This window comes from Eleginops maclovinus, chromosome 15, assembly GCF_036324505.1.
Source record: "Eleginops maclovinus isolate JMC-PN-2008 ecotype Puerto Natales chromosome 15, JC_Emac_rtc_rv5, whole genome shotgun sequence".
Lineage (NCBI taxonomy): Eukaryota > Metazoa > Chordata > Actinopteri > Perciformes > Eleginopidae > Eleginops > Eleginops maclovinus.
Genome location: NC_086363.1, coordinates 10,143,165 through 10,167,941, shown reverse-complemented (window position 1 = coordinate 10,167,941; position 24,777 = coordinate 10,143,165). Strand labels below are relative to the sequence as shown.

The window sequence follows — 24,777 nt, the reverse complement described above, 5'->3', positions numbered from 1 at the left end:
CCAGACACACACACACACACACACACACACACACACACACACACACACACACACACACACACACACACACACCTCAAAATATTTCTTATTAAGGTTATTATATTGTATTTTAAGAGATATATATTATATATATAATTTTGTTATTGTGCTTTTCTTTTGTACATGACATCTTTGTACACATGTTAACAGGTAGGTTGCTTTTCATTTTTTTAACATGTAGTTGGCTATCTGATTTTTGTTTCTGAAACTGGTAATATATCAACCAATATTTATTCAAACTGTATTTAAAGCCCCCAATGTGTTATTTTTCTGGAGTTTACAACCTTACCATGTGTGCTTTAACTTTCCATCAGACATGTGATTTCCAGTCTAATGCAACTTACCCAGATTCTTACCAGAAGCCACATCAGATGCAGCTAATTAGGTAGACAGCTAACCTCTCGGTGTATAAGTGTGTCAGAGAGAGAGAGCGAGAGAGAGAGAGAGAGAGAGAGAGAGAGAGAGAGAGAGAGAGCGAGAGAGAGCGAGAAAGAGAGAAAAGGGGGGGTAGTGAGAGAGAGATAAAGCAAGATAGTGTTAGCGAGAGAGTGACAGAGGAGGAGTGACAGAAAGGGAAAGAAAGAGGGAAGAAAATACTCATTAAATCAAGTTGTTCTCAGCAGTCGTTCTGCAACACAGACTCTCTCTCTTTCTCTCTCTTACACACACACACACCACACACACTAGCTGTAAAACCTAAAGCAGAAGTGGACACGAAGACAGGGTTTCAGGCGCCACGGTTGGCTATGGCTCAGGGCTCTGACAGCAATGACACAAGTTACAAGTCCCCATCACCTGGAAGCAGGCCGGTAAGTGTGCTCTTTGTACTTTCTCATACTTGGTTATATCAAACTTTAGATCCTAACTAAACAAATCCTGTGAATTCAACACTATATATTTCGAACAGCAACACAGCCTATCAAAGAGATACTTGTTCTGTCTTTTTAGGCTGTTTTCACAGTTTCCCAGAAGTGTTTCGCAGGCACACATGGGCTGCAGGCATGACTCGCTTCAAGTGTAGGCTTTTCTGAATTGCAAAATGCATCACTGGAACAAGTCGTGGGAATCCTTTTTTTTAACACATCTCTCAAACTGTGAATGTTGGGAGAGCTCTCAGGAACAGACAGCGTGTTACATACAGTGTGTGCTGTACGTTTCTCTGCACCTGACACTTGTTTCACATGGGCCAGTCTCTTACACATTAAGATGTATTTCCTTGCTGGGACCCCCTTTATGTTGATAAATCAATCCATTGTTGTGGGTTTTCAGCATTTTGAGTAACTGACTTTCCAGTAGACGTTAAACAATGAATAAGTTATCTCAAGTGACTCAGCATATTTGAAAAAGATTAGTTATTACGATACTAAAAAAATCGAGTGTTCAGGACCTGAAACAGGGTGTGCGTTATACTCAACCGATGACTCAGCCACTCCCCAACCCTGCCCTTCACTTTATGTGTGAAGTTGAGCCCGTCTTCTGTCAAACTGTCATTTAAACTGACGACATTTCCCGCTTTAACCCACCAGCGAGAGCCCTGAACGTCTTCACTTTTTTAGGTTTTAAAACATCTCTGTGCCTTTCAGTTTGCCACTTGATTTCATGCTGTTGCCCACACATTAACACATTCACATGTTGTATTTGGTCAGAGTTCCTCAGATGACGCGAAGAAGGTGATGCGGAGAGAGAAGAACCGGATCGCTGCTCAGAAGAGCAGGATGAGGCAAACTCAGAAAGCTGACAGCCTGCACTTGGTGAGGAGATGCTTTATACTCAACATAATTTAACACTTCTAAAGACATGTCTCAGAGACACCAAGAGAAATTGAGAAGACAGAACACTGTATTACTGTAAATTGACTGATTCTTGATACACAAGATGGCATGGATGGATACATAAGCTTACTTTCTAGCCCAAAAGCCAACATTTTGTAATAGCAAGATTAATAGATCAAACACTCTGAAAGATATTTACCAGATACAGCTTCGGTTAGGGTATCCGTCTAAGATACTGTATGTTTGTGCAGCATGAGGGCTCTTCCAACAGTGCTGGTTTGTACTATATTTACGAACCGCTACCTGACCATGTGGCAATGTGTCATGGCTTCTTTTGGGCAGCACACTTGGACACTGTACTGTGTGTTTGCAGAAGCTTAAGGAATAAATTAGCACGTGTGGGCAATCACTGACAGAATCAGGCAGCAGAAATCGCATTGAAGCGCTGAATAAGATGACAGAAAGGTGTGCTTTGTTTATTGCCCCCATTATCCTTTGATGAAGTTCATTGTGTGTGGTTCTTGGCAGTAAGTGTGAGCTGTTAAGGGTTTGCTATGTCACGATTTTTGGCCAAATTGGAAATATTAGTGCTACGCTCAAAAGCCATATTTCTCACCTATATTTCAATCTTCAGATACTGGTGTGAACCATATTACTCTTCAACTAATGAGGCAACTCACATGGATCTTTTATAACTTTCGTGTTATGTTATCACATCCTACATCTGCACACATTTCGCCATGCTTATCCCATATCATCCACCTGTGTGAATTCCTCGTTCAAGTCTAGGTCATTTTGTGCTGTACTGGGCTCTGTCACCATGATGTTTTAGCAGCCACTTTTTCTGTGAACTTTATCAGAGAGCTTCTAACCTTCAGAAAACCCCAAACTGTAGGCAGTAGTAGATCCATAGATTTAAATGTATGAGAAACCTTCCCCTGAAGTATATCATCAATCTCTTTAAAGTATGTCAGTCACAGAGAAAACACGGGGACCACAGAGTATATTTTGTGGTTTTTCTGTCATCGTCTAACTAGATAAACAGGAAGACAAATGTTCCCTCTCTATGACACAGTGGCTTATTTCCTGTTTCTTCAGTAGTATTTTTTTCTTCTGTGTAAATCGTGTGTCGTGGGCAGGAGGGGAGAAAAAGGCTGTCACTTCTTGTAAAGCGCTAACAGCAGTGGGCTGTATTTGGCTAAGTGACGAAAGAACAGGGGTTTGCCCAAGTGTGCTCTGACAGTAAGGACCCACAGCTCGGTATTATCATCTTTCGGCCATGGTGTGATGACCTTTTCATTTACCAAGTGGAAGATTTTCTCCCCTGCTTTTCCCACACCTAACTTTTTTTTTTTTTTTCAATCGCTCTCATATAGTTTGCTCTACTTATTTGCTCTTTGAAGATGATGATCAGACTGAAAGACACTTTACTGAGCTTGTTTTGGAAATTGTTTGCGCGTAACAATAATTTCAGACTGAGATAAGATTATGGTGCTTAGGGAGTTGCAAAGTGTGTGAATGAATAGGTATTCATAAGTTGTTGATGGACAATCCACTTTAACACTTATAATAATAATTAGTAATGCTTTACGGTAAAGCAGCTAAGGCCTGCTGTAGATTTGGTATTCATTAATTTAAGAATAGGAAAAAATGATTAAATTGAATTAAATGTGTTTTTCTACCACTACGAAAATACTTGTATTACTTGAGTTATGGTATTGTTCTCTGGTAATGCAAAAACAACAATCCATGATTTGCACTGTGTTGTGCTCACCTGGTTTTAAGAAGTACAATATTTAAAGTATGCCATTCTTTGGGATTGTCTCAGACCATTTAAAAGTACATTTTAGCCTACATTACTGCCAACTTTCAACATTTTGTTATACATTTTCCCTATAATGTCCTTTCTTCCAGTAGAATGTTTGCATTAGGCCATACAAAAAATGGTCTTTGACAGTACACATCATGTCTACATTTAGTTTTTTATGAATGATACTGTAGAGTAGAAACCACAGGAATGCTAGCAGCTCTGTGAGGCCGACACTACAGCAGTGCTTCATGTGAAGGACTAAAGCCAGCTTGCTTACATGCTTACATTGGCCATGCTAAGATGTTAATGCTTACCTGGCATAGTGTTTATTAGCATTTTCACACTTGTTTATCTACAGAACATACAGTACAGCTCAGTCTGAACAATTGATCATGGGAAATAATCTAATAGTTTTTATGTCAATGTGGATCAACCTAAAGACAGACAATCAGACTTTGCCTTCTATACAGCTTTAAAATATTTGGAAAATTATGAGAGGTCAAATATTTGTAATCAGTGGTTAAGGCCAAAAAAGACAAATAATTGTGTTAAAACAGGAAGCAATGCAGCAGATGATGCTTTTATGTCATCCTATCTGACTTGTTCAAACCACATATTAAAACCATGTATATCCGTTATAATCATGTCTGCTCAAACATGCTGTCCCTTGTGTGGTTACAGGAGAGTGAGAACCTGGAGAAGGAGAACGCTGCCCTGAAGAAGGAGGTGAAGCAGCTGACGGAGGAGGCCAAGTATCTGTCCTCAGTGTTGAGCAGCCATGAGCCTCTGTGCACCGGCCTTGCCCCTCAGACCCCCGAGCTCCTCTACCCTCCTCACCACAGCAGCTACCACCACCAGCACATCACCGTACCACACTACCAGCACTGACCTGACGGAGGATGTGCTGCCAACAGAAGACTGACCTCAATGGAGAGAGAGAGACTGACTGGAGAAATGTCTTTAAGTGTTATTCATTGTTTAAAACATGAACATTACCATGGCAGGCCATAAATATGTCTGACAAACAATGACAGAGCGGATCCCAAGCTGTAAAAAGCCGTGTTCAATAATATTTATTTTGCTTGTGCTCATCTCTTTGCTAAAACCTGATAAATATCAGTGATTTGTATGTGAATTGAAACGGCTCGATGTGTAGAAATATATGTTTACATTGGGAGTACCTACTGTATGCTCAGGTGAATTAGACAACAGAGTATTTTTGTAAATATTTTGTGTCATCCTGTCATGTTTTGAGTTTCTCGTGTTTTTATAATGTCTGTAAATGTAGATCGTTAATGCTCAGGAGATTTTGACAGATTTGATTGTGGACAAAGAGAATGTAAAGTCGAGATCCTAAAAAAAGGCCAAAATGTACCAAAAAAAAGGTCTGGTAGTAAGGAATAGACATTCATAGGGTCTCGACATATGTATTGCTGATAATGCTGATGTGGGAGAAGACCCAGCAAAATATATTTATTAAATGTGAAATTCTAGGTTAACAATTCTGACCTCTACAGGTTTGTTTTTATTGCCTACATGCAGTGTTTTTCTTTTCAAACAGCAGGGTGTGTGAAGTCTGCACTGGTGCTGATAATAATGCAACTCGTGACCAAACCACCAACATGTTATTTATGTGATGAAGGAGTCTCTAGATGGCAGTGTTCACCAGTAGATACATTATCTCACGATCTAAAGTACAAAAGTATATTTTAAAACATGCCCTGTGTGGGTATGAATGAGGATTTGTCCTTGAACACAACTAACAGTTTCAAGCTATTTTCCCTTTTGTGGTTATTGTTACAAGGCAAGTGGACTAAATTAAAAACTGATAATGTTTTTAAACTTAAAAGCCTTTTAAGAAAGTGTGATAATGGGAATGTTTCACAAACTCCTGGACAGACATTATATCACAGACGAAGGAGCTGACATTAACGATCGTTGCAAGCGGTAAATGTGAGATATTCCAGTGTGGAAGGTTGCACCACATAGTCGTTTTTAAACTCCGCCCTTGTTTCAATGTTGACTTGTTACAAGATCGCGAGGCGGTTTAAGTCCGGGTAGAGGGTCACAGCAGGCGCTCCCACACGTGTGACAACACGGTAAACCTCTTCCTGAAAGACTCATATTCATTCATGAAAGTATTAAGCGTAAACTCGACTACTGAACTAACTCGAATCCCGGCTGAGGAAATGCCGCTCAAACTGGAAATTGTAGAGCCTACACCATCCCATTGTTGACCCGTTTGTGGATTTTAGACTACAACTTTTTTTCAGTGAAATTAGGAAGTGAGAGACCTATCTGTCGTTCACAGATCGAAAAGTCCTAGATGTTTAGTGTTCGCCCATGAAACAGGTCGAATTCAGCCACTTTCAGCTTAGTTTACAGTGGTTTAACCCACAGCGTTGACTGCCAACGTTATACTCCATGAGTATATTTAGCAGACTACTTTAATATGACCGAGAAACAACCTTTAGGAGACACCAAACCAAACGACGATGATACCAAGGGAGACCTTGTCAAACAGGAGGGGGGTGACGCGGTGCTGCAAGCCGAAGACCCAGGTCAGCTGGACGGTCATGGAGCCGTGCAACCCACCGGTCTGTACAAACGACGCTGGATGATCGTCCTTCTGTTCAGCTCATATTCACTGTGCAACTCTTTTCAATGGATACAGTACGGCATCATCAACAACATCTTTATGAAGTTCTACAGCGTGGATGCCTTCACCATAGACTGGATGTCCATGATCTACATGCTGACATACATTCCCTTCATCTTCCCGGTGACCTGGCTCCTGGACAAAAAGGGGCTCCGGGTCATCGCGCTGGTGGCCACCGCGCTTAACTGTGCAGGCACGTGGATCAAAGTGGCCAGCGTCAAACCCAACCTGTTCCCCGTCACCTTTCTGGGACAGTTCTGCTGCTCGTTTGCGCAGGTGTTTATCCTCGGTATGCCGTCGAGGATCGCTTCTGTGTGGTTCGGCTCAGAGGAAGTGTCCACGGCCTGCTCCATCGGAGTCTTCGGGAATCAGGTAGGCTGTGACGACACTGACTGGCCCCTGGTCAGTTAGCATATCAAGTAGCTATTCACCTACTTAATCACTAATTTAAGTACCGATCATGCGGACACATTCCCAACATCTGTTTGGGCAGGTTTGCGTAATTACGCACGTTCAGGCGACCACAGTGCAACAGCTGTATGTTGCTGAGAATAGATTACAACAATAGTGGGAACCAGCATGCCAGGAGAGACATATTTAACAACCACTATATGTACCTTTTTGTTTCATATAGTCACTGGTAGTATGTAGCACATTTACAGTTTTAAAATAATACTTACTGTCCCTTTTCGGCTATATCTACTTCGACCCTACGAGGTTATTATTTGATGTTTAACAAATGTAGCTACAGCTGTTAAAGCAGCTAACAAGCATTATGCTTTTGGATGTTTGTATGACTTCCATTCATGTCAACATTTTGAAGTTTTTTGTACTTAATATGAACCACTAACTGCTTTGTAACGTCCTGACAGCACTTGTATTTATAAAGTTGTTTTGTAAAAAAGGGAAATGTATCAAAATGTAGGGTAAATCCACGTTATTTGTTTAGTAAAATTAGATCTCCTTTTTCCAACTGCAACATTCCGTAACTCATTTATGCAATACTAATGATAATCCAGTAGTATAATCTAAAATAATAAAGGATCCACATTCGTCTTAATCAGCTTATCAAAGAGATATTGTAGTTTAGATTTAGGAAATTAACAATTTATAGTTAAACTACACTGAAAAATGTTTGTTTTGAATCTATAAGCAGATGTGGATGCTTCCATGTTGTCTGGCGAAGTTGTTACTCAAATGTTGGTCTTGGATAAAGGAATACTAAGCGATTTGGTAAACAGTGGTACCTAAATAGGGACATAAAATACCAGCATATTGAGTATGTCTTCAAATATTGTGTGAGGAAACAATGGCAGGAACTTCAAATCTCTCTATAGACTTACCAGTGGTTAATGCCTGGACTTTGCACAGTACATTCTGAAGATTCTTCACGTAAAAGGAGCATAACAGCAGTTATTTTAAATACAGAAATACATTGTGTTAAATGTGATTAACACTTTATTACTTTTTGAAACTGCGGTACAGTATGACATCATCCATGGAAATTGTTGTCTTAATCTTTTTACTGGGACCTTTGATTGTCACTTCACATAAAGAAAACCCACATATGATGGTCATTTGACTTTGATGCAAGTCTATCCACTGTTCAATAACTGTTAATGCTAACAAATGTGCTACTATTGTATTGTGTTTGTCTAAATGAGAGGCAGCAAGCACATTTTAAAATCCACAGCAGCAGCAAAATAACCAAAGAAAGTTGAAAAGATCAGCATTGTGCCACTAGTAATGTAAGATCTCAGCAATAGATTTAACACTTTATAACAACAAACACCACTTGAGTCAACAAAACATCAACTTCAAGTAAAATGTCACTGTCATCCCTTAGTGCTGGAAAAATTAGCGGTGTGTAACCCAGAGCAGAAACTGATGAGCCTCTTGTGTTTTACCATTTGAGGCTTTCGTCAGAAAAGTTCCTGTCCAAACCTGCCATGACAACAGCCCTAAAACGTTATATCTCTATGAACAACATATAAAATCTACATGTAAACTGCCTGCTTACAGAAAGGTTTGAGGAAAAGAATATTCTTGGTCTTATGTTTAATAGTACATGGATCCATAGGTGATTAACAACAAAGACTTGAAAACATAAATCTGTTGTACCAACAGCAAAATCCTTAATTTGGGTCAATTAAAATAAAAGACAGGAAAACAAGTCTGTTCTTTTGTTTTCACTGTTATTTGGACACAGGGAGTACAGATTTTGTAAGGAGGTGGTTTAACAAGATTTGGACGATTTCCTATATCAACATCACATGACCTAATGGTAATGATTATGCAGGCATGCTGTATAGTGGCTCAATACAATGAATTGAAAATTAGGACACTAGTAAAGACAATAGTCACTCTAGGCTAGGGTCACTCTCTGGGTTCTTTGAGGAAAGCATTTTTCGACTACAGCCAGTTTGCACACAGGACAGCAAGCTGTTAGCACACAAGCTCCGAAACCTGAAGAACTCTCACCTCTCACGCTCCAGGGGCTACTTTAGGACATTTAAAATGCCGCAAAAGATGAATTCGAAAGACAACCATGCAAATTCTGAACTTGGTCTTGAAGAATGGCTGCTTTCCAATGCTGCAAAAGACTGCGCTTTTGGCCTCACTTCTCTGCAGTGCACTCCAGGACCTTTGGGCAGTGCCATCTCCAGCGGGTCACGGTTAGACATCCAGGCTTTACACAGTGAACTCGCTGAGCTGGTCCCCAAGACTGAGCCCAAACTTTGTAAACGTCGCTGGATCATGCTGTTTCTCTTCAGCGCTGTGTCAGCCAGCAATGCCTTCACGTGGCTTCAGTACGGCATTATAAGCAACATTTTCATGCGCTTCTACAGCATTGACTCATTTGCCATTGACTGGTTGGCCATGATCTACTTGCTCACTTACATTCCTCTCATTCTACCCGTCCTGTGGCTCCTGAAAAATAGGGGAATCCGGGAAGTCGTCTTGGTTGGATCAGCTTTTAACTGCATTGGTGCTTGGATAAAAACGAGTAGTGCCAGTCCCAATCTGTTCCTAGTCACATTTTTTGGCCAGTTCATGTGCTCGGTATCCACTGTCTTCCTCCTTGGTATTCCCTCTTACCTTGCCTCAGTGTGGTTCGGTGAGAGAGAGGTTTCCACTGCTTGTTCCATAGGAGTCCTGGGAAACCAGGTTTGTCTTAATATCTTATCTAAAGTCACGGACCACATAGTGTGGCAGCTGTCTGTAGATAATGCAGCTGCACTGGATTCCAGAGCCACATAGGACTTTTAGTGTCTTGGTGTGAGAGTCCTGAGAAATTGAGTGAACTGTTTGCTGAAACATCCACATTGTACTCTGTCTTTTTAGCTTTTGTAACGTCAAAACAATCTTCTGGGTGGAATTAGTTACATGACATAAATCTTGGTAATACATGTTGATATAGCACATGGTGGTAATATTCAAATACCATGGTTGTCTCATATTGTTTTCTGTTCGTTGCAAGGGGTTTCATGTACCTTTTGACATGAGCGACATTGACAACAACAAAAAAAGGATGGAAATATTTTAACTGTTGATAATGCCGTCCCTATCAACTTTTAGAGAGAAATTAAGGTTATGTATTTACATTTAACAAGTTATTCATATTAATTAACAAAATAAACATTTTAAGTGGTATCAAACATCAATAGTCACCCCTAAACCACTATGTGGTGGTACCATTAAGTATGTATGAGATATTGAAATTGAGTAGCAACAAAGGGCAAATAGCAAAGCAAAACTCTTCTGTTTTTAAAGTGTTTTTGGATTGAAATTATCGAGCAAACAATAATGTGTGTTAACTTATTCATTGTTTAAAAAATGGATTTCATTTTGTCCACTGTCTTATAGCTGGGTATTGCCATCGGGTTCCTTGTGCCTCCTATCCTGGTTCCGAATGTGGACGACATGGACGAGCTGGCTCACCATATCAGCATTATGTTCTACATCACAGCAGCAGTGGCTACCTTACTCTTCATCCTCGTGATCATTGGTAAGAGTTGTCATGTAGCACATTAAGGGTTAGTCTGCTGTTTGTATTCCTATCTGGTGTTATCTCGCCATGCAGACATTCACTTATCTTTAAACATCATCAGATATTTAATGGAAACATTCTGCATGTCTAGACATCCCGGAAGTGTATCCATATCTGTTTGCAAATATTAAAAAATACAATGTAAACTAAAATGCTATTTTAAAACAAAATGTCTTACCCTGTAAGAAATGATTTTGTTGGGAATAAATACAGTTGAAGTGGTCTAAGGTGACATCACCCCCGTCTCTCATCTTGTCCATTTCCCTCAGAAACACACACAGACTTTTTCATGTGTTTTGTTCGGGCCATTTCTCGCTCAGGCCGGTGGGATTTTCTCATTCAGTGGATCCATGTGATGATGGTTTTAATTTGCAGCGGACTTCTACTCTGAAAAGAAGCATCATTCGGTAGACAAGAAAAGTGCTGACATGCATGTTTGAACTAACACAAAACCATCCCTTAAGGGGAGATTTATAAACTTAGAAGCTTTTGTGTTACAATTCAGGAAAGGTCAGGAGAAATGTTGAACAGGCAGAGAAGTACTTGAACAAAGGGAACAATATTGTTTGTTTAAGTGTATATTTGTAATAGATAACTAGAGGATGTATCACCCCAAAAAAACAGATTTCTGTAATGGGAAGTGGTCGTGACTTCATGTGACATACAGGATATGAGTTGGTTGGAAAAATGCTCATCTGTAAGCATTTTATCTGAATCTTTCTTACTCTCATATGAAGACATCGCGATAGTTTTATATCTGAAGTAATTAGTCAGAATAGAGTAACAAATGAGGGTGTAAATATGTATTACCTTCTATAGAGAGCATTAGGTTGAGTACTGGTAAGAGACGAGGAAAAAGTTGCATGAAAAAGCTGTTGTCCTGTGAGGACAGGGGAGGGCGGGGGTGCTCGTAAGCATTCTGCATTCAGAAACACAAAAGGATGCTTGTGAAGGCATTCCATAGTGCCACCATGTTCAACATTCAGACTGACGGTCAGTGTTGTTGGTTTGTAGAGAAAGAAAGATATAGAGGAGAAATGCTGAGGACAAGGTTTTACTGTCTTAAGATCGACCAGTGATTTTTTTTATAGGAGGTGCAGGCTTTCCTCCGTGTGACTGATTCTTTTGGGCAGTGGATGTGACTCTTGGTCATTCCAGCAAGATAAGTCACACCAGTTGGCTACAGTAGTTTCATGATATGACACATAAACTCACACACATAGCACACCCTCACACATACATGCAAGATGCCATGTGTGAGGGCTGTCCTGCTGGCGGGCCATCTGTAGCCCTGCAACAGGCCGGTGAGTCAGCAGGGCAGACAGTGTCCCAGGATTTAGAGATTTGCATAAACTCTGTGCAAAGAGAGGTGAGAGAAAGAGTTTGGCTGGTGCCTTCCTCTGAGCGAATTGACAGCCAAAGGTCACCACAGTGAAAGGGAAAATAGGCTTTGGCAAATCATTTAAAAAATATGCAGTTTTAAAGAAGCTTTCGATTTCTAGATTTACAATGACAATGTTGCAACAGAGCGGCAGTTTCCAAGACACGATCCGTTTCACAGGATTAGTACAGTAGTACTGAACACACACCCTCTGGTCTTATTGACTGCAGGGGAGAAAACGCTGACTCAACTTCAAGAACAACAAAGATAATAAAGACATCTGTGATTTTTCCAAAAAGCCTTCAGGCACATACTTTTACTTAAAAGAAAAGACAGACACAGTCGCCCTTTCAGCGTCTGCCCTCACGTGGTCAGAGACTTGCTGACAGTTTTTTTTGGGCTGTAAAAGGCTCAGTTGAAGGAAGTGTGGGGGTGTGTTGAGCTTAGTGTGCGTGTGTGGACCTGTCCAATTGTTTTTGAATGTGTGGAGCCCTTGTTCCTCAAGTAAAGAGGAAATAATAATGTCCAATGGTAACCTTTCGTTGGCTTTAAGCACGTGAACATTCATGTAAAAGAGCTACCACTTAAGCAGCTTTAATGTAGAAAAAATATAGTGAGAGACATTTTCAGAGGGACATTTAAAACATTGAACATTTTGTATGGAAAGGGTTGTCTAAACTATAGAATAGAAGTACTTTATTGATCCCAAATTGTGAAATTCACATCCAGAGGAAAGGTTTTAATTGTTGCTGTATCATAATTATGGTAGTGGGTCTCTTTGGATACTCCTTGTTGTGTGTACCATGTGTTGGTTTGAGAAATGATTAGGACAACATCAACATAATTTTAAAGTTTTATATACTGTATGAATCATGTTTGACATTAATGCTCCAGAATATAGAATATATGTTATATCACATCTATGAATTACAGTCTGTGTTCTTGACTGAATCTCCCTGATCACCTGTGACCTGCATTGTAATCTGTGTGCCTGAGAGTCTGCTGCTGTTCTCTGAGTTCACTGTGTTTAATATTGATTTTGATCTCTCAGTCTTCCAGGAGCGTCCTAAACTTCCTCCGACTCAGGCCCAGGCCACAGCTCGAAGCATCCCACCTGAGCAGTACTCGTACACGGCTTCTGTCCTCAGGCTGCTCCGCAACCGGCCCTTCATCCTCCTCATCATCACATACGGTCCGTATTCAATATTTTATACCAGTGCAAGACAAGAGAAACAACCACAGGCAGGGCTTTTTGTATTCGTTCAACTGAAAATATGGGAAAAACATATTGATGCTGTCATTATTATCTCTCACTCTAATCATTAAGCTCTAAGAACTGGTTTCCTTGACATATAATCACCGTTCAGAATCAATATGGCTAACCTGTTAGCCAACACATTACACAACCAGCAGTTAAAGATACACATTATAATTTAATTGGAGTAATGTTCATGGTCATTTGATGACTGTCAGTCTAATATCTACTCCCTTTGAGCTCTGTTTTGGTCTCCACCATCTTCAATTGGAAATATCTGTATCTTGAGCTGCTAATAAGCTAGTTTTAAAAACATGTTGAGTTAAATTGACCAATCCAACTGAAATTTCCTACCAGATTCAGATATTCCCCAGACACATCACATACCCTGCCCCACGTGGGTTCCTAATTCTGCTTATAATTGCTCAGAATCCTCTCCCTGATTTTAAACTATAGATACTAGCTAGGTTTATCTTTTCTTGTGTCATAAAAATGAACACATCATCAGATAATCACATACAAGACATTTATTGTGCACTATTGAAGTTCAAAGTTTGGTCAAAATCTGACAATATTTAACAAGTGATCGATGTGACCTAAGTTCAAAGCCTCTGAGATAGGAACTATTTTCTTTCCTGTCTGTCAGATATTTCAAGCTTGTCAAGTTACAGCACGTCCAACAGCTGTGACTTCCACGTTTTATTTCCACAATTCATGCGACTATTATTAGTGTCTCTGTTGTCCTTTTGACTTTTTGCATATGGCCCTTAGGTTGCCAGATAACTATGCAGAGTTCACATGTTCTCAGATTTACCTGACATTGTCACTCTCTGTCCCTGTCTGCTATACTGAGCTGTGATCCTAAATAAAGAGTTATATTTAAGTGACAGGCTTATGTAAACAGTACTATTTGCAAAGAGCATAGAAATATATATATATATAATCATTGTTTCCTTTTTTAAATGTTATTAGAGTTTAGAATGTATTGGGGTGTATGTTCTTCCTTTACAGTTTATGTCAGAGCTAGTGATTAAAATCTAAAAGGTTTGTTCATGAAAAAACACTCGACACAACTTTTCCATTTATAGAAATCCTTGGTTTGGAAGGGCTCTCTGTTTTGGAAACTTGCCTTATCAGGTTCATTGGACACAAATGCAAACCCTTCCACTGTTCACATTAAACTCCTTTATAGTTACTTAAGGAAGTTAGTTCAATGCTCACATTTTTGGGTTTCATAAAAAATGTCTTTGTTTGATTTTTTTTGACAATGTTTCTCCTAAACAGGTTTGAATGTTGGATGTTTCTATGCTGTCGGCACCCTGCTAAACCGCATGATCATTGAGCATTACCCTGTAAGTCCTGCCTTCTGTGTCTGGTCTCCACTCAAACTCTTTTACACTTCCCATAGTTTGATATGCCAGGATTTGAGAAGCTGATTCAGCTGTTATATTGAGCATTGCAAGAACACTTCAGACATCTTGCATCATCTGTAATACCCTGAAATATTGCAGCAAAAGTTTTACTCTTAAGTTTGAATATATCATTTCCTGTAGAGGGTGTAGTAATGTCCATAATTAAATATCCCTTTCATAAAGAGGAAGTGTTTTTGTTTAAAGCATATCAACAGGCTGCTGCTTAGATATTTATATACTGGAAGGATGTTACATTTCTGATTTTCAGTTTTTACTAATGATGCAACACCAGATGAATGTAGATCTCACTCCAATTCCCCTTAACTCCCTTGTAATAATGTCGGCTTTTCGACTGCCTCACTTTTCCTTTGGTATGTAAGGTCACTCATCTATGTTCTATCTTGCTTGGCCCTGTAGGGAGAAGAGGTGAATGCTGGGAGAATAGGCCTCACCATTGTCATTGCGGGGATGGTTGGCTCCCTGATTTGTGGCATTTGGCTGGACAAAACTAAAACCTACAAGTAAGGCATAAAAAAAACAAAAACATTACAGTTTGTTCCAAGAGTTGGGAATCAAATACAACTTTAACCAGCTTTTTTTCAGTTTTGTTTCTTGTCATTCCGCTTCTCATGTCGCTGCACATCTTGTTAAGTGTTTATGTGTTGCTCTGTGTCTGTTTATCCAGGTGCTGCATGGTGCTCTCACAGTCATCTTACTGACCTCGTGGGCCTTTTGGCTATGTAGTGACAGCAGTGTCCTCCCTGTGGGGTGTTATGGTCAACCCCCGTTGTTTTAGAGATTTGTTTCCCAAATGGGGGAAATGTTAGTGTGTTTGTTGCACACATGCAGGGACACTTTCAGTCCCAAAGATATCTCATACTTATTTAATTATAATCTAAATGCCCTTTGCAGTTCATCTGTTAGTTTGAACTTTTTACTCATTTAAAATATATTTTGGGATCCTAAAATGCACCGCTTAATGAGTTGTTAAACATGATACTTCAGAGGATAGTTTTTTCTATATAACCAAAACACATAATTAATGCAGCAGCACTACTAAAATGTAAAAATATAATGTTGATTATATGGTTCAAGGGTGTTTATTTTGCTGTGTTTTTCCAGACAGACAACCTTTGCTGTGTACTTCATGTCTCTGGTGGGGATGATCATCTATGCTGCTACACTCAGTCTGGGACACCTCTGGGTGGTCTTCATCACTGCTGGAGCTCTCGGGTATTCTTTTGTTTTTCGAGTATAGTTTTGTTTTTTCTAAATTTAAATGGTTCAGTCAAAGGATAAAACAACTTGAAATTAAATGTATATACTGTAGAATTATTCTAAAGGCTAAATCGTTAAAAAATACCTGCCGAAAACTTGTGCAACAGGGTTGGACAAGTTGTCCAAGTACTATTTTTCTGTTGACATTTGCAACAATAATTTACAGCCGTGTTTATTCAGAAGTCAACTTTAGATTGATGAGTCTTTGCAAATCCACACACAGTAGGATCTAGGGCAAAATGTTCCTCTACACAGAAACAGTGCTCTAACTCAGGATATAGAGCAGAGGTGATCCTGTTGCTAGGAAAAGACAAATGTAGGGATACAGGCTACGGTTGTGCTGATCCTCTTTTATAGTTAGTATAAATGCCTTTACTGCATCATGATAATTCAATTTCTATTAAATCTGCTTTGTAGGGAGTCCTACAACATGGTGTTAATCCAAAACCAACAAAATCAAAACATTTCAAAAATACTTAATTATATTCAAGATGGTCTCCGATTTTAAAATATCACTGTAACAGTGCTTAAAATAAATCTTTTGGAGCCACTATGAGTTATATCTTCACAATATGTATTTTGTTTTTGTAAATAAAACCAGATGTAGTAGCCTGCAGTACTTTTGCATCCAGTTTTAACCTTTAACCTATGTGAAATCATCAAAAGATTTCCCAGTTTGGGATTAATAAAGTACCTCTTATCTTATCTTATCTGATCTCACCTCTTCAGCAGCACAGATTGATCCTCCAGCTTGGGCTCGCCCTCTCTGTGGAGGCACGCATACATCGTACACATACCATACGTGCGCACATAGTGTACATGCCAGCCAGTGGACCTTGTTAATGTGACTCAGGCTGACTGGTCGAATAACTCACAGAAAGCTGCATTTGTTAATGAAGATTAAATAAGCTCAAGCTAGCTTTAAATTCCTGCTTGGATTCCTGGTATTCTATTGATCAAATTAACTCGTTTTTTCCCCCTAGTGTGTACAACCGTTGTCCCAAGTGTTTTAAGCCACGCAGTATCTAAGAATTAAAAATGTAGAACAGATTTCTCTGTACCATAAGCTTATCCCTAAATATACTAGTTTCAATTGTCCTCGACGGTGGTGGTGCTAGTAAGAAACCTAAAAACTGTCACATCTTGTTGTTCCTGTATAACGTCACCACTTCCAAGTCACACACAAGGGTGTTGACAGTTCTTAACAAAGAGGAGAGGCAAAAACCTGCCACTGTATAAAGCCTGTAAAAGCTGTGTTTTCGCATTACCCGTAAATACAATATCCAAGCTATATAAATGGAATTAATGTCAAATAAATGCCAGAATTAATCATATTTAAGCTACAGTTAGATCAACTTGTGATTCTCTATGTTTACTTTATGTCTGTATGCTTCTCTGTGTGTGTGTTCGTGTGTGTCCAAGGTTCTTCATGACTGGCTACCTGCCGCTGGGCTTTGAGTTTGCGGTCGAGCTGACATACCCAGAGTCCGAGGGAACCTCATCCGGACTCCTCAACTGTTCAGCACAGGTACGATACGATAATACTTTACAGTCAGATCAATTGTAAAATGTTCTTGCATCAAAGCAACTCAATTTGCAACATCAGCACGGACAAAGAGAAGAAACAAGGAAACACTTTACATTTAACACAACATCACGATCACTGAAGAGAAACATACTCGAGACCTGGAATCTAACTCTTTAATTAGTGGATTGACTGGTGCACAAAAGAATGCTTCAGTCCAGGTGTGGCTTAGAATATAATACATAATAGATCGACAAAGCCCAAAGAGATACAACAGCTGATTATGTTTTTTGTGGTTGTACAAAATGAAAGTGAGTAAGACGCTTCTTTCAACACAAGGAGAACTGGATACAAATGTTTAAACAAAATAATACAGTTAACTAGAAGGGCTTTCAGGGACTGCATACTCCCACCAAGGCCGTTTCTATAAGTGAAAAATCAGATCAGCTCATAAATAGTATGATTTCTTCCTTGGCCCATGCTACACACTTTCCCCAGGTTTCATGAAACGAGCCAGTATTTTTTCATAATCCAGCTGACAAACAGAGAAACCAACCAAACTGAAAACATCTCAACCTGGAATTTTCTAGAATCCTGATTGGACCTTGCATTTGAAAGTATGCAAAGTAATTTGGTCTTTGCAGTCCTGGGAACTGTTAATAATAATAATAATAATAATAATAATAATAATAATAATAATAATAATAATAATAATAATAATAATAATAACTTAAACTTATATAGCACCTTTCATGGTACCCAAGGTCGCTTTACAAATAGGGAGGGGAAAAGGGGAGTGGGGGTTAGGGATCAAAGGACTTAGTGCAGAGAAATGTTTTGAGGCGCTATTTGAACATGGGCAGGGATTGGGCAGAGCGGACGTGGAGTGGTAGACTGTTCCAGAGTGTGGGAGAAATGGCTGTTCTACCAGACGTGCTACAAACAACACAAAAAGTCATTCTTGCAAACTAAGTATCACCATGTGAAAACATTACAAAAATGTGCTGTGGGCTAGTTTTTGCCTTGCCTTTGTAATATTTAGATCTTCCTTGATTTTTTGGGGGGTTTTTTTTGCCATTAGATATCAATACAACTTCTAATAGACCTGTGTTGCTGAGTGATAAGTGATAAGCATTTGTTTAGTATCTGTTACGGTTGTGAGGGTGCTTGTTTGCATGTAAGCACCCACTTTATTTCTTACTCCTGCGTGTTCTGCATGCCCAGGTGTTTGGCATTATTTTCACCATCAGCCAGGGGAAGATCATCGACAGCTTCGGCACTCTGGCAGGAAACATCTTCCTCTGTGTTTTTCTTCTAATCGGCACAGTGATGACTGGTAAGACCTTCCTGACTGTGAAACATATGCTATGTAAAGTGAAAGTACATATTTCATATCACGCACAGCAATGCTAGGAATGTATTTGTTTGTTACTACATGTGTTGAATTCTAAGAATGCAAATGATATTTACGGTGTATCTGTTTCAGGGTTCAAAGTTAGGATGCACAAAGAACAGAAAGGCAAATGTGTTTATAGAATTGGACACACAAAATATTACTTACAAGAATGCAACTTGAACTTCCTTACTTAAATCAAGTTGAATAAAACAGAGAGTAAATACTTGGGCAGAGGGAGTGTGTCACCACTTGTTTTTTGTTTTTCGCTCAGTCCTCCTAACTCCAAAATATATGTTTTTAATTAAGTAAAGCCCAGAGCAGATGTTTCTTAAAAAAAGTCAGAGGATGGAACCGTAAACATGTTGTTGTTCATTGACTAAGTAATGGAAAACTCTCACTCTGAAGGTTGTTAACGTAGTGTGAGAAACGCTTCACATGCATACTGCAATACATACAAACAGTTGCACTTTATTTTCAGTTATTAAATGTGAGACATCATGGCTCAGTAAATACAAAGCCATTTTTTTCTAATTGAGGGGCAATATGTAACTTTTTGAAATGGGAAGGCTACTGAAGCGCTTAACATTTCACACACTAGAAAAACACTGCAAGACTATTTAATGAGACATTTCTGCTAACAAAGGTCATCCAAGTTACTCATTGCAACTTTCTCGGCATTCAGACATGAGTGGCCTTCTTGTTGTGTCATCACACAAGGAACTCCCACTTCGTGATATACTGTACGCCCTTAAACGAAGCTACATTTAAACTGATACTTATACCAGACTAAAAAATCATGTTTGGGAAACATTTCCTAAAGTGAATATTGAGGATGATGAATAGGTTGCAATGAAACCATTTCCATAATTTGGTAATACAAAGTTTGAGGGTAGGTTAGGGTGCATGACTTAGAGTTAGTCATACTGCATTTTCTTCAGATTTGCTGCCCACATTCTTGTAAAATCTAAACCTGAAAAGAGCTGTTGAAATATGTCTGTTCACAAGAGCCCCCTATTGGATGCATACTGTTATTACATTGTGTCATTCAACCACACTTTTTGTGCTATAACTGTCTCATGCAGGTTTATCTGCCCTGTGATTTTTTTTGTCTGTAGGCCTAATCAAGTCTGATCTGCGGAGACAAAATGCAAACCTGTTGGCCAAAGCAGCAGTAAGTGTTAAAGATATAAAAAAGTTTGTTGGGGATATACTGTAGAGGAACAACAGGTGGTTGTTATGTGATTAGGAATAATCCTTTTTTTCATGGAAGATGTTTTGAAAGAAGAAGCACAGACGTAAAGAACCAAATTAAATTCAAAATATCTGCCGTGAAAAAAAGACCTATCTTTTCTGTTTGCTTGCCATAAGTTTGCATGGAAAGCATGCAGTCAAAACTCACATGTGTGTCTTGTGTTGCTCCAGAAATAACTTACCATGTCCTCCCTATTGTGTCTACTTCTGTGGTTGTCTTGAGTTGGTCTGCATGTTTGTTTCTGTTTTAAAAATATTGATACGTGATTACTGTCTCTCTATTTATGTCTATGTCTGTCATAACTAATGTCTTTCTTCTAGTGTTGCTTTGAGTATGTTGTTTGGGTAAGAACCTGATTTTAAAAAAGACTAACAAGGTTTGAAAACCTGCAGATTACCTCCAATAAAACAAGAGTAACTTTTTGAAAATGTTTGAATATGACCTAAAAGCAACCAAAGCAATGCTACTCTAATGAGGTGAAGGGACTACAAACCGAATCGTTTTTGATGTCTAAGTGAGTCTCCAAGCTCCATGGTGAAGTTACTTGTGACAGGAAATAAGTCAGATTCCTCACAAATGATGCAAACATGCAGTGAACAGAAAAAGCTGAAAATTGGATTAGAAATTCAATTAATGGTGGAGAGCCACGAGACAATCGACAAAATGCTCCATTCTGTTAAATACAAAGCTGAAGCCACGAGATGATTAGTTTAGCCACAAGCACAAAGTCAGGAAACAGGTTTGTGTTTGTACCTACCAACCAACTACTTAACCAATTACAACTTGTTTGTTCAATTCAATGTTTTATGTTAGTTCACATGCCAAAACTATTTTGTGTCTTGAAGCTTGCTTAATCTAAGTTAGGCTAAGCTAAGTGTTTTACAGTTAACAGACATGTGACAACAGACAGACAAGGTACAGTATGTGAAAGAGATATCTCCTCTGTCGTAAAAGTTAATGAACAATTACTTCTTCCAAAACTTTAGCATGTTCAATACCTCTCAGGCTTCAGCCATAAAATAATGGAAGCATTAAAACCTTAAATCGTGTAACAAACTCAATCAGTAGTTTGTGACAAGCAAGGATTGACCCCTCGTTAGATCAGACCATGTCGCAGAAACGTCCTCCTGGACTGGAGACTCACTCTATAACTCTGAAAAGGAAGTGATTAGCAGCTGTTTTTCTAGGCGGCGAAGCAGATGTCAGGACAAGACAACGGAACCACAACGCTAATCTCCAATCAACAGCCCCCTCCTTCACAACCCTGATCAATTCACCTTTCTGCTTCCACAAAAACAATCTCCTCAAATCTTAGCTCGACATGCAGATGCACAAAGGTAGGAGCTCAGAAATCCGCACACACTGCCGGCAATCAAGAACCTGCTGCACATCTGTCCACCTGTTCAACCTGCTTGTTCTGTCCTCTTGTTTCTAACTACTTTACAGTAGATCAAATTCACAAAATCATGTAAATATGAAACTTGTTTTCTTACTAATCCTGTTCTAGATTATGTTATTTATTGTTAGCAAGGAGACATGCATGTGAGTACAAAACCATGTTCGCTAATTTATGATAGCTTTGTTTATGAAATGAAGGCCTTATTTATTCATGTGTGATTTTATTATGTATTAATATACAGGCATTTTTCAAAAAAGACATGTTGGCATGTAAAGCACAGGTGTTAGTTATTTAATTGTTATTGGCTGAATTCCATTTAGCTGAATCAGCTGGGGTTTCTGGTATAGACAGAGTGAGTTGTGTTGTCATTCAGGGGTATAAAACAAATGGTAGGGATTAAAAGCATATGAGAAAATCAACAATTGGAGTTGTTTTTGTGCCTTAAAAAACTCTCTGAGAAGGAAATATCTCAGCTAGCACAGATTGCAGGATTAACTCCAGTGAGCCAGTCAGATCTAATATATTTAATACAGTGTGTGGAAGGCTCTCAGTGAAACTACAGGAACAATGGACTTTTACTGTGTGTGTGTGTAAAGCCATTCCATTGAAGACATTGCAATGTTATTACATTAATGTTAATGACGGTGCATGCTACGACATGCCAAATGTCTACTGTGAAAAAGTCCAATTGATGTTCTTTATTTGTGCATCTGTGTGTTTTCATCTGGCATGTTTTCTGTAACTTGAGCTGTTTTCATCAAGGTCTGAATACAGAGTTAAATTCAATTAAAGCGTAGTTCAAATAACTACATGGAAGCAATCCTATTTCTGAAGCTGCTGAAGTAGTTTACATTGTTCTGTTCTTTTTTACGAGTGTATCTTTCAAATTTAAGTCATTTTGCACGGAATCCGACCTAAAGGGACAATTTACCCCAAAAATATAACAAAACAAGTTGTTCTTTACTCACTGTAGTAATATTTGCACCTTGTGATTTGGTTACTTAGGATAATGCACAGAACATGTTGTGAGTACTTTATTCTACCATATCACCGTACAGAAGGAACTGGAATATACTCATGGACGAGAGTCTTTCTGAGAGCTAAGATTACATTCCAGCAGAGAAGGACGCCAATAATATTTACATTTTACTCGTGTTTTTTTCCATGAGTAGATTCACGCCTACTTCTTCACAGTGATTCCTTTGGAGGTATAGTCCAACGGAAATAAATGAAATATCTTTTGGTGCTTGGAGAACCAACGCTCAGCATTCGAGACAAATGGCTCACATCAACACAATCTAAATTGATAAATTACTGTTTTCTTTGTTAAGGGGTGAACTTACCTCTCCTACCTAAAATCTCGAGTGAAAGAAAGAAAACGTCTTTATTGAATCCGTAACACTGTTGACTTAACAAGCCTGTTTTGATTGATAGGGACCTTCCGACTATCTCAATGGGAGCGTGGCATCATCGTCTATCATCGAAGAAGCCAAGCTTTAGAGGCCACACACACACACACACACACACACACACACACACACACACACACACACACACACACACACACACACACACACACACACACACACACACACACACACACACACACACACACACACAGTACAAGCCTTGAAAATGACCATGATCTCCTTCCTGTTACAGTGTAACATACTGAGATAGAACAACTCAATAAGGAATGTTTGAATCCCACTTCCCTTCTAAGAAGAGTTAGATATAATATGTTGTATTAACTATTTATAAATTAAAAACTGCTCAATTTCAGCATATCAAATTCACTGTTATTGTTGTTTTTAAGTGTTATTTGAATGCTCTCACTAAATCTGCCAGACAAATCTGAATTGTTGGTTTGTGCCTCAACAATTTTACCTTGTCAGTATTTTAAAAGGTGTTTTTCAATGTGTGTAGAAGTAACTAATTTCATTATTGCAACAACAATGAATCATGTAAATACAGTATCCAGGTATTCATCAGTGATTTTGGTTGAAGATCTTTGTGATGAAATAATGCATACAGTCCAATAAGGGACACAATTAATGATAGTTGGATAACATTATTTGTAAAACCATGTATGTTTACTTGTATCACATGAAATAAAATAGTTTTATGAAAATGACTTTTTGTTATTTGGTGTGATGCTTTGTGTCACAGTGTATAAACTGTATCTCAAGGTGAAACTACCTGACTGAAAACCACAGACGCACACACAGCAGCTCCTTCTCTTATTAATATTGTGAAGAAAGAAGGAGTTGTTTTGTTTATTTAAGTACATCAAGGTTATTGTAGTCATATCGTGTTTTACAAAATACTTCTAATCCACTTCATTTCAAAGCGAAATCACTTTGTCATTACCTTTATTTGACAGCAGCATTTACACTTTTCAAAATAGAGTGTTAAAATGTAAAAGAACACAGGAAGCAATACAAATCCCTTACAATTTAGATGTGTATAAGTTCTTGGGGGTAGACATTTCCCCTCGGTCTCAAAGTGGTTCTTCATTGTTCCCCCACTTATTATGTTGTGACCCCTCTGAAATGATCTTTTCAACTTGAGAGGGGCCCGACCCTTATGTGCCTGACCCAGCTTAGCAACCTCTGACCTACATTTGATATAGTAAAGTCTTTATTGGGGTTGAATTATCAAATTACATTTACTTTTGTTACTCTTACAAATACGTTTTTCTAAGAAGGTCGTCTTCTATTTATTTATTCATATTTCACTAGGCTATGGCAAGGTATGTATCGTAGGAGACTTCGCAGAGACTATATTTCAAGCTTAGTTTAAAAACAGCTCATGCAATATGCAATAAAAAATAATAATTATAGATTGAGGTTCAGCTTTTTTTGTTCCTTGGCATAGTTTAAAAAGTAATGAAGTGGCATTTTCCCATCTGTCACTAAATGCCCCACCCGAAGAGCACGCCAAGTGACGCAAATCAAACACACCTACGACGTTAAGTGACCAACAGGTGCATTCTGGGTGTGGTTATGCTATGATAATGTGGCAAAGAGACAATAACTTGTTGTAAACATGTGGTCAAAGACAGCCTACCTGCACCACCGACCACGAGGACAGGGCCATGGGGAAGGATGATTGCAGCAGGTGCCATTTATACTCTCTAATTAGGGGGAGTGGTTCGGGGAGGAGTCAGGCCCTGAGCTGCTTTTCCCAGCACCCAGCTACAATAACATCGTCGTGAAGGGGTCTCTAGCGATTGTTTTTGCGATTAAGTTAAAAATGAATGATCAGTGAAGGTCAAATCTTTAGCAGATTGGAGAAGACTTCTTGGTGCATGAAGCTCGAAGTGCTGTTACCAGGTGAGTACCTACAGCACACGAGTTATCATTGGTTGATACATCCATGTTGTCTGCCTTGGTGATGTTTTTAACACGTGACATGTTATTCCATTTGTGTCTTAAGATTGCTTGTTGCACCCTTCATGGTGTCTTTTACGTGTTATTTCATTGTCGGCTCATATTAGTTTACTTTTGAGGCTATAGTGAGGAGCGCTGTTATTTAAATTGGATAAA

General features: G+C 38.9%; 4 protein-coding genes across 7 annotated transcripts in view; all 4 read left to right on the top strand.

Annotated features, from left to right (window-relative positions):
• The first annotated feature begins 577 nt into the window (after positions 1-577).
• Positions 578-5,123, top strand: batf (basic leucine zipper transcription factor, ATF-like). Its single transcript, XM_063901608.1, has 3 exons — positions 578-848; positions 1,686-1,790; positions 4,303-5,123. Exons 1-3 carry the CDS (start codon positions 786-788, stop codon positions 4,507-4,509), a joined length of 375 nt encoding a protein of 124 aa, XP_063757678.1. The 5' UTR covers positions 578-785; the 3' UTR covers positions 4,510-5,123.
• A 536-nt stretch (positions 5,124-5,659) lies between these two features.
• On the top strand, positions 5,660-23,363 carry LOC134876594 (heme transporter FLVCR2-like). 3 transcript variants are annotated; one of them, XR_010167475.1, is made up of 11 exons: positions 5,661-6,652; positions 10,148-10,289; positions 12,764-12,904; positions 14,252-14,319; positions 14,797-14,900; positions 15,502-15,612; positions 17,080-17,185; positions 18,407-18,518; positions 19,694-19,749; positions 21,018-21,167; positions 22,664-23,363. XR_010167475.1 is itself a non-coding variant. In XM_063901606.1 (10 exons), exons 1-10 carry the CDS (start codon positions 6,074-6,076, stop codon positions 22,727-22,729), a joined length of 1,485 nt encoding a protein of 494 aa, XP_063757676.1. In that variant the 5' UTR covers positions 5,660-6,073; the 3' UTR covers positions 22,730-23,363. The 3 variants fall into 3 exon arrangements, 2 of the variants coding, with proteins under 2 accessions (XP_063757676.1, XP_063757675.1); XM_063901606.1 differs by lacking the exon at positions 21,018-21,167 and having other exon boundaries at positions 5,660-6,652; XM_063901605.1 differs by having other exon boundaries at positions 21,018-23,363.
• LOC134876771 (heme transporter FLVCR2-like) lies at positions 8,668-9,541 on the top strand. The gene has a single exon (XM_063901900.1). It carries the CDS (start codon positions 8,798-8,800, stop codon positions 9,539-9,541), a length of 744 nt encoding a protein of 247 aa, XP_063757970.1. The 5' UTR covers positions 8,668-8,797.
• Positions 23,364-24,426: 1,063 nt separating the features above from the next.
• The window catches only part of esrrgb (estrogen-related receptor gamma b), a 113,165-nt gene continuing 112,814 nt past the window's right edge, over positions 24,427-24,777 (top strand). For both annotated transcript variants that reach the window (XM_063901994.1, XM_063901993.1), the window contains exon 1: positions 24,427-24,564. The gene's annotated coding sequence lies outside the window, so the exon portion shown is untranslated. The remainder of the gene's footprint in view (positions 24,565-24,777) is intronic.